Source organism: Episyrphus balteatus, chromosome 1, assembly GCF_945859705.1.
Source record: "Episyrphus balteatus chromosome 1, idEpiBalt1.1, whole genome shotgun sequence".
NCBI lineage: Eukaryota > Metazoa > Arthropoda > Insecta > Diptera > Syrphidae > Episyrphus > Episyrphus balteatus.
In genome coordinates, this window is record NC_079134.1 from 79076201 (window position 1) to 79090354 (window position 14154).

Consider the following 14154-nt stretch of genomic DNA (forward strand, 5'->3'; position numbering starts at 1 on the left):
TGCAGAGTATTTTTTTCTTTTTCATTTTTCTCAACTGGCCAGGCCACAGTCGCGTGCCCAAGGATCTTTTTTTTATGTATTTTGTTTAAAAAAAAAACTATTTTGTGTTTTTCCAATAAAATATTAAATAATAGTTTTTTAAAAGAATTGTTTGTTTGTTTTGAAGATTTTTTTATTTTCAGATGAAATTAAAATATGGATTTTAGCAGTACGGATATAAACCCATGAAAGTGCTCCAAATAAGTACTTTAAAAGTACAAGTTTCAGTGCTTTTTCTGTAGGTAAAAAAAGTACTGGAAAATGTACATCAGAACCACTTCCAGAAGTGCTTCGCTGATGCACTTTTGAAGTACATTTGTCTGTACTATTAATGGAGGGGAAATTTATTTCATCTTGCATGCAAGAAAGAGATAGCTGCTTCACGTATTCTTATATACAGAAAGTATATAACTGAGTTTTTTCCCGAGCTCCTATCTTTTTTCAGTGAAAAAGAAGTACTTCTTTCGGTTTTTTCTGTAGTTCAACGTTTGCTGGGCTTGTTGATGTGTTCCGAGACAAACCAACATTCAACAATTCTGTATCAATTATAAAAATGGCGTTGTCCGCAAGTACACACAAAACGACAGAGACTCCTTGCTCGCCACAGTATTGGATGCAGTCCGTTCGATTGACAATCAAGATGCGCACGTTCGTATTACAAACAGATTGCGAGGCAGGCATTTTGTTCCCCTCAACAGTTGTGTGGATAGATATAAGATTTAAGAGAAATTCAACGCCAACATTTCTCATAGTGGTCTGAAGAAAAGTGTCACACAAGACGTATGTTTTGATATTATATAATTCGACTGAATAAATCTAAATCTCTAACCAAAGTTTCAACTTCAGAGTTTATTTGTAATTTTATGTGTAATTTCAAAAGGTTTAGATTCACTAGGAAGAAACTACTTCTTTTACGTACAAATTTCACCACTCAATTACGTACTTTTAGATTCGAAGTTTCAATGATTTTTCTGTGGGTAAAAAAGTACTGGCAAATGTACATCAGAGGCACTTCCAGATGAGCTTCGCTGATGTACTTTTGAAGTACATTTGTCTGTACTTTTAATGGAGGGGAAATTTATTTCATCTTGCATGCAAGAAAGAGATAGCTGCTACACGTATTCTTATATACAGAAAGTATATGACTGAGTTTTTTCCCGAGCTCCTATCTTTTTTCAGTGGAAAAGAAGTACTTATTTTACGTACATATTTTACCGGTTTTTTCTGTAGTTCTACGTTTGCTGGGGCGGTGATTATAATTTCCATACTAATTTGAGCCGCCATGGGACCCGTTTCGTAGTCGAGGTCGAACTCACGTCGGAGCCGATTCGGACCGAGGTCGGACTCGTTTGCTTGAAGGGCGTTTCCTTACGTTTGTCAAAAAAGCGTTCGAAGGAAAAGCGTCATTGTGGGAGGTTACACAGATTTCGTATGGTTGAACTTTTGGCAGTTGTCAAAATTGACGGCAAAGCGTGATTGTGTTTCTGCTTTAACTATTGTTAACAATAGTTATCATTCATCGTTCCTAAATGAGAAAAAAGTTACGAAATGTAACATTGTGACGTTACTACATCGTTCCTAAATGCAATGTTACATTTTGTAACTTTTTCTATTTCACCTTCTGGACTTCAGTTACAATGTTAACTTGTCAAACACAACTAAATGGAGAAGGGAAGGGAAGATGTGAGAAGAGAATTTTTTTTTTTTCATATTTGAAATTATTTAATGCATTATTTTTATTTGAATTTGCTTAGAATTCAATTTAAAAGAATTATTTTAGTACCAAATTAATTCTTTCTTGTTTATTAATTCATAAAATTGATCTCAAAAAATTTTTGTTTTGACAGATCAACAAAACGTAACATTAATCGTTCCTTAATCAAAGTTGAAATTTTTTAACAGAATCTAACAAAAACAAATACAACGATTTTTCAAACAAGGAAACCGATCTCAGAAAAGACACTCCGACCTCAAAACGAGTAAAACGAGGTTGCACTCACACACTTGCAATTTTTTGTGTATGAACACAAAGTCGAAGGAGAAATCGTGGTGAAAAAACCAATACATATGTAATCGGCTCCGCGGTGATTATAATTTCCATACTAATTTGAGTTGTATGGAACCCGTTTCGTAGTCGAGGTTGGACTTACGTCGGAGCCGATTCGGATCGAGGTCAGACACGTTTGTTTCAAGAGAATAGGTGTCTTTCTTATTACAACCGGTCTTAACTGGACAAAAAAAACGCAGTCTGGGCTAAGCAATTTACATGTTAAATACAACAACACCTTAGCTCCTTGGGCTTAGTTGTTTAGCCCGGAGATTTCTCTGGGCTTAACTTTTTGAAGAGTTTTAAATCTGTGCTACCAAATTAACTTGTTCGTAAATTGTTTAGAATTTGTTAAAAAACATCAAAATTGATGTTTGGAAGGACAAAATGTATTAAAATAGTTTTGCTAGCATACATTTTTGTATCTCTTTGTACATGAAAAATACAAGAAAATGACGAAAGCGAAAAATATGACAACTCTTAATTTTTGTTGTGTCTGCTGTTTTCGGAACATTCAATATACAGTGCTGCCAAGATTTCAGGTTAAGCCCCGAGGCGTTTTTTTTTGTCCAGTTAAGACCGGTGGTAATAAAAAACACACCTATTGTTTGCTTATGAACATTCACCAGCTGTAACTTTTTTTTTCTGTTTTCTTTTGACTATTACCCCGTTTGTATGACCGATTTAAAGATCGAATTGAATCTGAATTGAAATTTCGATCCAGGTATATGACTATACCAGATCGAAGAATCGAATTGAAATAGAATCGAAAACACAATTTTTCTTCTTAATTTGCAGTAAAATTGAAAAATCTAACTAAAAACAAAGTGCAAGTAAAACTAGATATCATAATACATACATACAGTGAATTTGCAAATAAGAAGACAATCACACACACAGTAGACATAAAAAGGTAATATATTCCGAACTGACATTGGTCGCCAGATTGTCAAAACATGACACTTTGGCGACCAATGTCAGCTACCGAATTCTTAATTGTTTAAAATACCGACGAAAAACGCACAAAAACCGATAAACCACGCACACCACTAATTTTTAAACAATTATTTACCATTTTCCGTGATGAAACACGAAGAAAATTTGTTATTTTTCAATTTATAATATTTTTAAATGACATTTTATAAATTAAAACAAAAACAAATTTCCTGTTTACTGCGATTGAAATATAAAAATTAAGGCCGACCTGACAGATTGGTGCCCATTTTTGACAAACAAATTTTGACAACGTTCGGAATATATTACCTTATTATGTGTACTGTGAATCACACACAATTTCTACCATAAATTATATCTCGAGTATTCAATTCGTTAGGTATATATGCATATTTTCGATTCGATTCAGCTCCCCTAGTCGGATCGGATCGACAAATCCGGATTCAATTCGATCCAGGTATATATAGACCTAAATCCTGATTCAATTCGGATTCAAATCGCCATACAAACGGGGTATATCTTGTTATACTGACAAGAGGTGTGTTTTTTATTACAACCGGTCTTAACTGGACAAAAAAAACGCAGTCTGGGCTAAGCAATTTACATGTTAAATACAACAACACCTTAGCCCCTTGGGCTTAGTTGTTTAGCCCGGAGGTTTCTCTGGGCTTAACTTTTTGAACAGTTTTAAATCTGTGCTACCAAACTAATTTTTTCATAAATTGTTTAGAATTTGTTTAAAAACGTGAAAACTCACGTTTGGAAGGACAAAATGTATTAAAATAGTTTTGCTAGCATACATTTTTGTATCTCTTTGTAAAATATACATGAAAAATACAAGAAAATGACGAAATCGAAAAATATGACAACTTTTAATTTTTGTTGTTGCTGCTGTTTTCGGAACATTCAATATACAGTGCTGCCAAGATTTCAGGTTAAGCCCCGAGGCGTTTTTTTTGTCCAGTTAAGACCGGTGGTAATAAAAAACACACCTAAGCATTGGAAGTTCCCCTTCAAGCAAGAAAACGGAGTTCAGAAAAGGCACTCCGACCGAGAAAAACGGGGTTGCACTCACACACTTGCAACTTTTTGTGTATGAACACAAAGTCGAAGGAGAAATCGTGGTGAAAAAAACAATACATATAAAATCGGCTCCGCGGTGATTATAATTTCCATACTAATTTGAGCCGCCTGCGGACCCGTTTCTGAGCCGAAGTCGGACTCAGCTCCACCTGAGGCGGACTGGATTCGGACTGAGGTCGGACTCGTTTGCTTGAAGAGTCCCCATAAAAGAACGATCCACGGGTATTGTTTATCTATGACACATGAAGATGAAGTTTTGGTAAATAAACGGAGCAATCGGCAACCCAAAATTAATTTTAGATTTATTTTTATTTGAAACATTAGTACTTAAGACTCAGTACTTAGTACATCAATTCATAACGTATTCAACCATGGAAACGGAAAAAGTTGCAGACGTAATATTCGTAATTGAAGGGACAGCAGTCAACGGAGCTTACATCAATGACCTTAAAATAAATTACATCGTTCCAGCGCTTGAATATTTCTCACAAAGTTTGCTTGATGACAGGGAATATCTTATTTCTGATAAAAACTCTGCTCTTTATGGAATTGTTGTCTATAAAACTGCACAATGCATGCCAGACAAATCAGTTGAAACGTTTGGTCCCATTACTAGTCCATTGAAGGTTCTTGAAACCATTGAAAGACTTGATCTTACAGAAGGACAGAGTGAATCGAATGCCAATCTTTCCGAAGGAATCGCGGCGGCTCGTATATGTTTTGATGATATGAAAATTATTCGAGGCGATAACAACTTGAACGTCCAAAGACATTGTATATTAATATGTAATAGTCCACCTTATTCGTTGCCAGTACAAGATTGCTATCCATATGAAAATAAGTCCATCGAACAATTGGCAACAATGTTTGTTGAGAAGAAGATACACTTATCGATTGTAGCACCAAGGAAAATTCCCATTTTGTTCAAACTGTATTCCAAAGCTGATAATGATATTCCACTAACATCCAAGAACTATTGCAGGGACATAAGACATTTAATCCTACTCAAAGGGTTTCATCTCAAAGAAAGACCTATTAGTCCGAACATTAACAACTCTGTTAATGCCCAGAGTCCCATGAATGGCATGCAGAACCCAATGCTTGTTGACAATCAGCAGCAAATTCAAGTACAGCAGCCCACGCTTGTCAGTCAGCCTTTTGTTAACACTCCATCAGCCCCAATGCAGCTGCAGTATAATCAAAATAATGTTCAAGTTAATCGTTGGCTCTTTCCATCTCAGCAGCAGAGGCCTTCTTTCTTGCCTGGATCTAATAGTGGGATAAATGTATCTCACAATCCAAACTCTGCATTGATATCTCAGCTTTCTACTCCTCCTAATCCAGCCGTTAGTACAATGATGCAACATCAGCAGGCTCTGCGAATGCAAATGATAAATCAACAGCAGACGCAGCAGCAATCCCAAATTGCACCATCATCTCAGCAGCAACAACCTCAACAAAATCTTCAACAACCCAACAATGAGGGTGTAGGAATCCGAGACCGAGAAAAAATCTGGTCAGGTTTACTGGAATGGATCGAAAAGACAAAGCCTGATCAGACCAAAATAACACGCCAAGTTCCTTGCCATGTAACTACAAACATTAAAGACGGAGAACCGGAAATTAGGGCTGAAAATTGGCCTCCTAAACTTCTGATGCAGCTGATGCCAAAACATCTTGTTGGCAACATTGGCGGTCAATATCTTAAGGATTCCAAAATGGTTGTTTTCCGTCCGAATCCTTGTGAGGCTCTAGAAACTCTTTCGAAAGTCATGACTGGTGGCTTCGCTGGATGTGTTCACTTCTCTACGCCTTCCTCAATGCCTTCGTGCGAAATAAAGGTGCTCATTCTACTTTATACAGCTGAGAAGAATGCGTTTTTAGGTTTTATACCCAACAATCAAACAATGTTCGTCGATAGGCTGCGCAAAGTTATCCAGCAAAAACAAAATATGGGCCAACATGGACCTCCAGCAGGCATACAACAACAGCAACAACCGACTCATCAAACCCAGCAGCAACAACCTCATATCTCTAATATAACCGGGAACAGTATTCAAGCTCCAAATACGTTGCAACAGCAAACTGTTCAACAGCAGCAACTTCAAGTGAATCAACAAAAATCTTTGGAAGTACAGCAAATGCAAGATCAACATACTCAGCATTATAATCAATATGCCCAATTATCTGTTCAACAAATGCAAGAAGGTTTGGGAGGTGGACAACAGCAGCAGCATAATATGGGAATGGTCCAGCAACAACAACCACGAATGTCTGTTAGTATGAGTGTTCCACCTCAAGTTTCGCATGGTATGCAACAACAGAGAATGGTGCGACCCATGATCAGTAATAATCCAGGATTAAGGCATCTTTTGCAGCAGCAATCTACTCCTGTGAATCATTTTAGACCGCAGCTGACGGCAATAAATAGTCCAAATATTAGTACCGCACCACATATACAAAATAGGGGAGGCCAATTTGATGATCAAGGATTTGATTTTATGTAAAAAGTATTCGCGTTTAATATCAATATAGAAAGATTGGTTTCATATATCGTCGCCTTTCAATGAAAACTCCCTAAGTCCATTTCGACTTCGCTTACATTTTCTTAGTGAACCAATATTTATATTATATTTTCCAATTGTAACTAAACAACTATTTTACTACAATTTTAAGGAACACGCACCAAAAACCATTTTTTTTATTTTTAATATTGGATAACGGATTCTGATTTGCGATTTCTGCAAAACGAAAAATGGACATAAGGAGTTTTCATTGAGCGACGACGATATAGTTTCTTTTAATTTCTTATATCATTATTTACATTCTATTTAACTCAACAATAAAATTAATTTTTGTTAAACTAAGTTTTCATATCCAAAATATTCACATGGAGCCTTTTAGTGTTTTGTTGGAAATCGCGTCGAGTAGAGCCAAAAAATTACAGTTAGGTTAAAAAGGCCTGCAACGAAATTTTGCCGGCCGGTCCCTGTTGGCGGTGGGGATTGTAAAACTACTCAAGTTCTCCTTGAAATCCTGTTGCTGTTGCCCGTGCGTCATATCTTGTTTTCATCCTATGACTATATACCTTGTTCGTTGGTGAATGTCAGCCAGTCTTTTTAAGCAAACTCATCTATTCCTAGTGGCTCATTTCGAATACATTCGAATTGTAGTTCACTCGGCAGGCGTACTTTTGATTGATCCAAACAGGATTTCCTGTTGTGTATGTCCGGTACTTGCTTGTTTCGGGCACGGGTAAGGTTCGTCGAAATGGGTGGTTTTTCCCCTTTAACTCGCTCAATCTCAAAAGAAATATGCCGATTGTAGAAATAAAAAAAAAGAAGAAGACTGAAGGTAGAAATTGAATTGAAAAGACATACCCACAATGCCTATGCAGACCGAGAGCCCACAGCAAATTTTGGTAGGGGAGGTATAACCAATATGTGAGTATGCAGTTTTATAGCCTTATGCCTTCTAATGACGTATTCATAAGTCTGGCAGCTTTAAATCACGGCTTTATATGGTTTTCGGGGGGTTAAACAACGCGAGTTTTCCAATTAATGTGAGTAGGCTAAGTAAGCAAAAATGCACATTCTGAATATAAGGAATGATGCTCTGCCATTTCCTCTAAGCCTTAATACTTCAATCTCGGTGATACGACAAATAGAAATCAAGATATAAGCTTTCTTAACTAACCATTAGGGTGGGTCAAAAAAATCGAAATTCATTTTTTTGATTTGGTACTCCAAAAAATCGATTGCTAGACACCTCTAGAATATACACACCAAATATGAACTCTTTATATTAATGGGAAGGTCCTCCGCTTCGCAATTTTCCATTTTTACATCAAGCTTCTACTAAAAAAAATCATTTTTTTTATTAATTGACTTTTTAGCAAATTTCTTTGCATATTCTTGTAGGAAATTGAACGCTCTACAAAAAAGGCTTCATATACCTTTTTCGTTTATCTTACCGTTTAATAGATATTTGAGGTCCAAAAATCGAAAAAATCTTTAAAAATTCGTTTTTTGTTCTTAATTTCGTAACAAATTGAAAAATTATAATCATCACACGCGCAAGACATATTCTTGTAGGAAATTGATTAATCCACAAAAAAAGTCTTATTAATTTTTTTCATTAATCTTACTATTCTAAAGATATTCGAGGTCAAAGTTTAAAAAAATTATAAAAACATTTTTTACTTTTAAAAATTTTCCAGTTCACTGAAAAATTATTATTTTCAAATTAGCAAGATATATTCTTGTAGAGGCTTAAACGTTCTACAAATAATTCCTTGACATCAAATTGATTGCTTTAACCGTTTAGAAGATATTGGAATCCAAACCAATGCCCACTGATTTCAATAGTTTTCTTATGACCCGCATGCATTGTGATTTGGATACGAATATCTTCTAAACGGTTAAAGCAATCAATTTGATGTCAAGGAATTATTTGTAGAACGTTTAAGCCTCTACAAGAATATATCTTGCTAATTTGAAAATAATAATTTTTCAGTGAACTGGAAAATTTTTAAAAGTAAAAAATGTTTTTATAATTTTTTTTAACTTTGACCTCGAATATCTTTAGAATAGTAAGATTAATGAAAAAAATTAATAAGACTTTTTTTGTGGATTAATCAATTTCCTACAAGAATATGTCTTGCGCGTTTGATGATTATAATTTTTCAATTTGTTACGAAATTAAGAACAAAAAACGAATTTTTAAAGATTTTTTCGATTTTTGGACCTCAAATATCTATTAAACGGTAAGATAAACGAAAAAGGTATATGAAGCCTTTTTTGTAGAGCGTTCAATTTCCTACAAGAATATGCAAAGAAATTTGCTAAAAAGTCAATTAATAAAAAAAAATGATTTTTTTTAGTAGAAGCTTGATGTAAAAATGGAAAATTGCGAAGCGGAGGACCTTCCCATTAATATAAAGAGTTCATATTTGGTGTGTATATTCTAGAGGTGTCTAGCAATCGATTTTTTGGAGTACCAAACCAAAAAAATAAATTTCGATTTTTTTGACCCACCCTACTAACCATATCAACTCTCTTCTTGGAGAGTTTTGAGTTCAAAATAACAAACAAAAGATTAAACAGAAAAGTCTCCAAAACAAAGCCGCTTAAAAAGCTAATATCTTGAGTTCTATTAAGCTCATCGTCAAGATTGATGTCTTCAGGCTTAGGGAAAATGACAGAGCATCAGTTGCTGTATAAAAAATATGAAACAATGTGAATTTAGCCTACTTTTATGAATTGGAAAACTCACATTTTTCAACCCCTTGAAAACAATACAAAGCCGCTATTTAAAGCTGCCAGACTTATGAATTCGTTATAAGAACGCTTAAGGCTATAAAACTGCATACTCACATTTTGGTTATACCTTCACTCCCAAAATTTGCTGTGGGCTCTAAGACTAATGATGTAAGAATGGATAAACGACGATATTAACCTTTCTTGAAAATTTAGATTAATTTATTTATTAACCTAACGAATCATATTTCATATTTTCATATATTTATTTGTATAGATTTATACAATAAGATACAATATCTTTTAAAGTAGTATAAACTTAATTAATTTTACAAGATGTGTTGCATTGTAAAGTTTTAAAATATGTATGTATGCGAACAGTTTTCAGAAAAAAGAAAAAAAAAATAGTTATAGTTAAACGATAAAGAAAAAATTAAAAAAAAAACAATACTAATAATAAAGAATAAAAATAAAGAATCAAATCATCACTACCTCAAAGTTTGCAAATATTCTTTCAGTTTTAATTCGAAGAGTTTAGTAGAGTATATCATTCTTATAGATCGCGGCAGGCAGTTCCACATACGAATCGCAGTTATGAAAAATTGGCGTTCCGATATTAAGAACGTGTAACGAAGAGGTACAAGATTTAAAGATCTAGACGAACGCGAGTGACATATCTTATCATAAAGGTACGGTGGTTGACGCGTTTGCATAATATTATTCAGTAATAAAAGAGATCTGAATTTGAAAAGACTTTCAAGAGTAATGCCATAGTAGACCAGTGCCGATGCCTTCAAAAACATTAAAAAGTACAAAAAAATCATAGTAGGATGAAATCTATTGGAAAAGGAGGGTAATATGATAAGAATGAAAGGAAAAATAAATTACGGGCGAGCCGAGTTCGGGAAGTGGGTGGGTTGAGTTTTTAATGGTAAAAATGGTATATCTCGATTTTCGGCAAAACTACAAATCCTATGGAAAAAAGTTGTATGGCAAAGTTGTAGGTAATAAAAAGATCTACAGCTTTTGTATCAACAATTTTTTCACATAACCTCAAAATTTATGTGAAAAATTCAAAAAACCGAGTTTTTGGTTTTTTATTTTTATCTTTTTCAAAAACAAAAATTTTTCTACGAAATTTGGTGAAAATTTACCTTATTATGTCCCAAATACACTGTAATTTATTTGATTGTAAATATTGTAACGATGAATTACTGAACTACTTTTAAGATAAAAGTCTGAACACACTACCTACTACTGCAAAGGTAGAAATGTGAACGGACCTTTAGTAATTAAGAAAAATATCTCACTGAACACATCTAAAAATATCCCACTGAACACATCTAAAAATATCTCACTGAACACATCTCAAAATATCCCACACTGAACACATCTCAAAATATCCCACTAGACTGGAAGTATGAAGTGCCCTTCCTGGAAAGGAAGTTTCGAGAGACAGGGACGAGAGCCTTCGAGGACGTTCTCGAGTCTCGAGATTCCGGTATAAAAGGCAGCGTAGACACCGACCGGGGACAGTTTAATCTTGAAAGTGAAAGAGTACAGTACAAAGTGAAATAAAGTGTTGCGAATTGTTAGTAGTAAATAAAGTGATTTAAAAGTGTGTTTGTTTGAGCGAATAATAAAAGTAAATTGAGTTGAAATAAAGTGTGTTCTTATTTGAACGGAAATATAAGTGGAAATTAAATAAGTTTTATTGTGAACCCGAAATAAAACATTACATTGGTGTCAGAAAAGTGGAATAAAACTTATTTATTTGTGCGAATCAGATAATTTCGCGAATAAAATAAAAAGTGCGCGTGTGTTTTAACAATAAACAAAGTGTAAAACATTTTGAAATAAGTAAAAGTGCTCGCGTTTTGAAAAGTTAAAATGGGTAAAACATTAAATCAGTTAAGTTTGACTGAGCTTAAGGCGGAATTAACAAAGCGAGGTCTTCCTACTGCTGGATCGAAAAATGACCTCATTATTCGTCTGCAGGATTATTTAACCCAGAAGAACGAAAATTTGGATACATTTGAATTTGAAGTTGAAATGACAGAAGAACAAGTAAGTAATACACCCGATATGTCGTCCATGGTGGCTGTTCTCCTTGCCAAATTGGAAGAACAACGTAATGAACAGAAGGATGAACAGAAAAATCTTCTTGAACAAATTGAGACACAACGCAAGGAACAGAGAGAACAATTAGAAAAACAACGCAATGAACAAAGAGAGCATATGGAACAACAACGAACAGAGCAAAAGAGTGAACAACAGAATCTTCTCGAAAAATTAGATGAACAGAAAAACATCATCCAAGGTAAGCTTGACGCGATCGAGAACAAGTTCGTTGCTATTGATGCTTCCATCAAATGCGTTGAAAAGCAATCTCAAGAAAAGTTCGAGAAAGTTGAAGAAAAACTCGAGAAAGTAGAAGGAAAGTTCGAGAAAGTGGATGACAAATTTGAAAAAATGGAAGTTAAAATGCAAAGTATTACTGAGAAACTTGACAAGGTTCGGAAAATTAAGATCCGAGAAAGTTCTGGTGAGTACCCAAAGAAGAAGGAAATGCATCCACCAAAATTTGATGGACAAAGTTCTTGGTCGATCTACAAGAAACAGTTTGAGGCAGCTGCAACAACAAATGGCTGGGATGACGAAGACAAATGTATAGCGCTGACTCTTGCTCTTAGAGGTCCTGCTGCTGAGTTGTTACAAACTTTACCACCAGAAAAGAATGGTAACTTTGACGCTCTTGTCCAGGTCATTGAAAAACGCTTTGGAGATGGCCATATGCAGGAAGTCTTCCGCGTCCAACTCAATACAAGAGTCCAGAAAAGAGGAGAAACTCTGCAACAACTCCAAGCAGATATTGAAAGGTTAGCTCATCTGGCATATCCGACAGCAGGAGACGACATTATCAATCAGTTTGCGACAGAAGCCTTTGTACGTGCTGTATCTGATATAAATCTTCAGCGAGCAATTAGAACAGCTGGAAAACGTTCCCTTCCTGAAGCATTAGCTTTTGCACTGACTATGGAAGCAGCAGAACAGGCTTCTCAAGGCGTTCATCGGGTAAGAGAAGTTGCAGTGGAAGAATGCTCTTGTCAAAAACTCGCATTCCAAAGAAACCAGAGGGACGGAGCTGCTCGATGCTGGAACTGTAACAAGACCGGACATCTCCAGCGGCAGTGCAGATTGCCACCAAGAAGAACTGCTTGCCAACACTGTGGAAACAGGAATATTGCCCAACAACAGGTAAGCGATACAACTAACACTCATGCTCATCTTGATTCCCATTCGGGAAAACGAGTAAGAACCAACTTCGAGGGGCAGAAGCTGGTTTCTGGTATCGATGGCCCCAGAACCACAATTCAAGTCTCACAGACTAAACGAGACAACAAAAGTCTGACAGTGGAGGCGACCATAAACAACAAACAACACGTGGCTACAATTGACACCGGTGCCACCGCCTCCATTGTACGAAGAGACTTGGTGAAGATGACATGGCTACATAACACCAACAGCTACCGTCTGAAGACCGCCACGGGAGAAGCAGCAAGAGTGTACGGAGAAGTTCGTCTTACGATCCGTGTAGCAGAACTAGAGTTTTCACATGTGTTTTTGGTGGCAGATATATGTGACGAGTGCATCATTGGAATCGACTTCATGAAGGAGCATGGAATCATTTTGGATATAGGTAATCAAGTCCTGAAATACAGAAATGTAGAGATTCCAATGGTCTATGGCACTGAAAACTCGACAACAATTAGAACTGTTATCAAAGAAGACATGTGCCTGCCTCCTTCTTCAGAAGTTTTTGTGTGGACCAAGTTAAAGGGGAACTTTGGAAGCCATCGATACCTCATGGTTGAACCAGAAGTTGAGCAAAGTTCCGAAAACATCATCATCGGGAAGACTCTTGTGGCACCAAAGAACAACATGGTACCTGTACGGTAGAGTGGAGCGTTTTTGGACTTTTCTTTCAGATCACTGCGTGCAACTCATGGTTTATGCCTTGTGCTCTTCTGAACATATTCTGATACTTTTTTTTTATTCGACAATGGAAAAATAAAAATCGGGAACCCTCTGAAGATTGCTCGTATTTCACGAAAATCCATATTTTATGCGGCGTTAGAACCTATCTGAATTGACTTAATCTTTTTCATTTCACTACCAACTGCTCATAACTTATGCTGAGTGGTCTCTAGAACCAGATCTGATCCCCTATTTTGAGTCGTTAATGGAAAAAACGAAATCGGGAAGGCTCCGAAAAATGCACATTTTCGCAAAAATTAAGATTTTTTAAATTGTATAAAATCCCACCCAGAACAAATTTCTTTTCCAACTTGTTTGTATTTGCTATATTTGTTAGAACCTATTTGAACCTTATAAGCTATGGAGCACTCAAACTGAGAACTTTTCTGTAATAATGACGTCGTTTATGGGGGATTTAAGAAAATGCTACTTTGACATCCCTTGACCCATTTCAATAGAATTTTAAATTCAAATACTACACTTTAAAACTTCGTTAATAATTTAGTTTTTATATAAAACACTAACCTTTGCAACTGCATTTAATTTATGTCGATATTTTATTTCAATCCTTAGATATTTGACATTTAGGTGTTTCCATAATTCTTGACCATGCTTAATTTTTTTTTAACTTTACCTGCAGACGGTTTTCTTAAATACCATACAATCTTTTGTTTTCCACAAACTTTTGTTTTTAATATTGTTAAATTCATAAGAGTAAATCGTTAAACGGTATAA

The 14154-nt window shown here is 35.4% G+C and overlaps 1 protein-coding gene across 1 annotated transcript; it reads left to right on the forward strand.

The window, feature by feature from the left end:
• Positions 1–4344: 4344 nt before the first annotated feature.
• Positions 4345–6986, forward strand: LOC129905218 (mediator of RNA polymerase II transcription subunit 25). Its single transcript, XM_055980644.1, has one exon. The coding sequence runs from the start codon at positions 4495–4497 to the stop codon at positions 6628–6630; it is 2136 nt and encodes a 711-aa protein (XP_055836619.1). The 5' UTR covers positions 4345–4494; the 3' UTR covers positions 6631–6986.
• Positions 6987–14154: the final 7168 nt, after the last annotated feature.

What these genes read in the sequence shown, in the direction of transcription:
- LOC129905218 (XM_055980644.1), top strand. Translation starts at nt 4,495, where the DNA reads ATGGAAACGGAAAAAGTTGCAGACGTAATATTCGTAATTGAAGGGACA.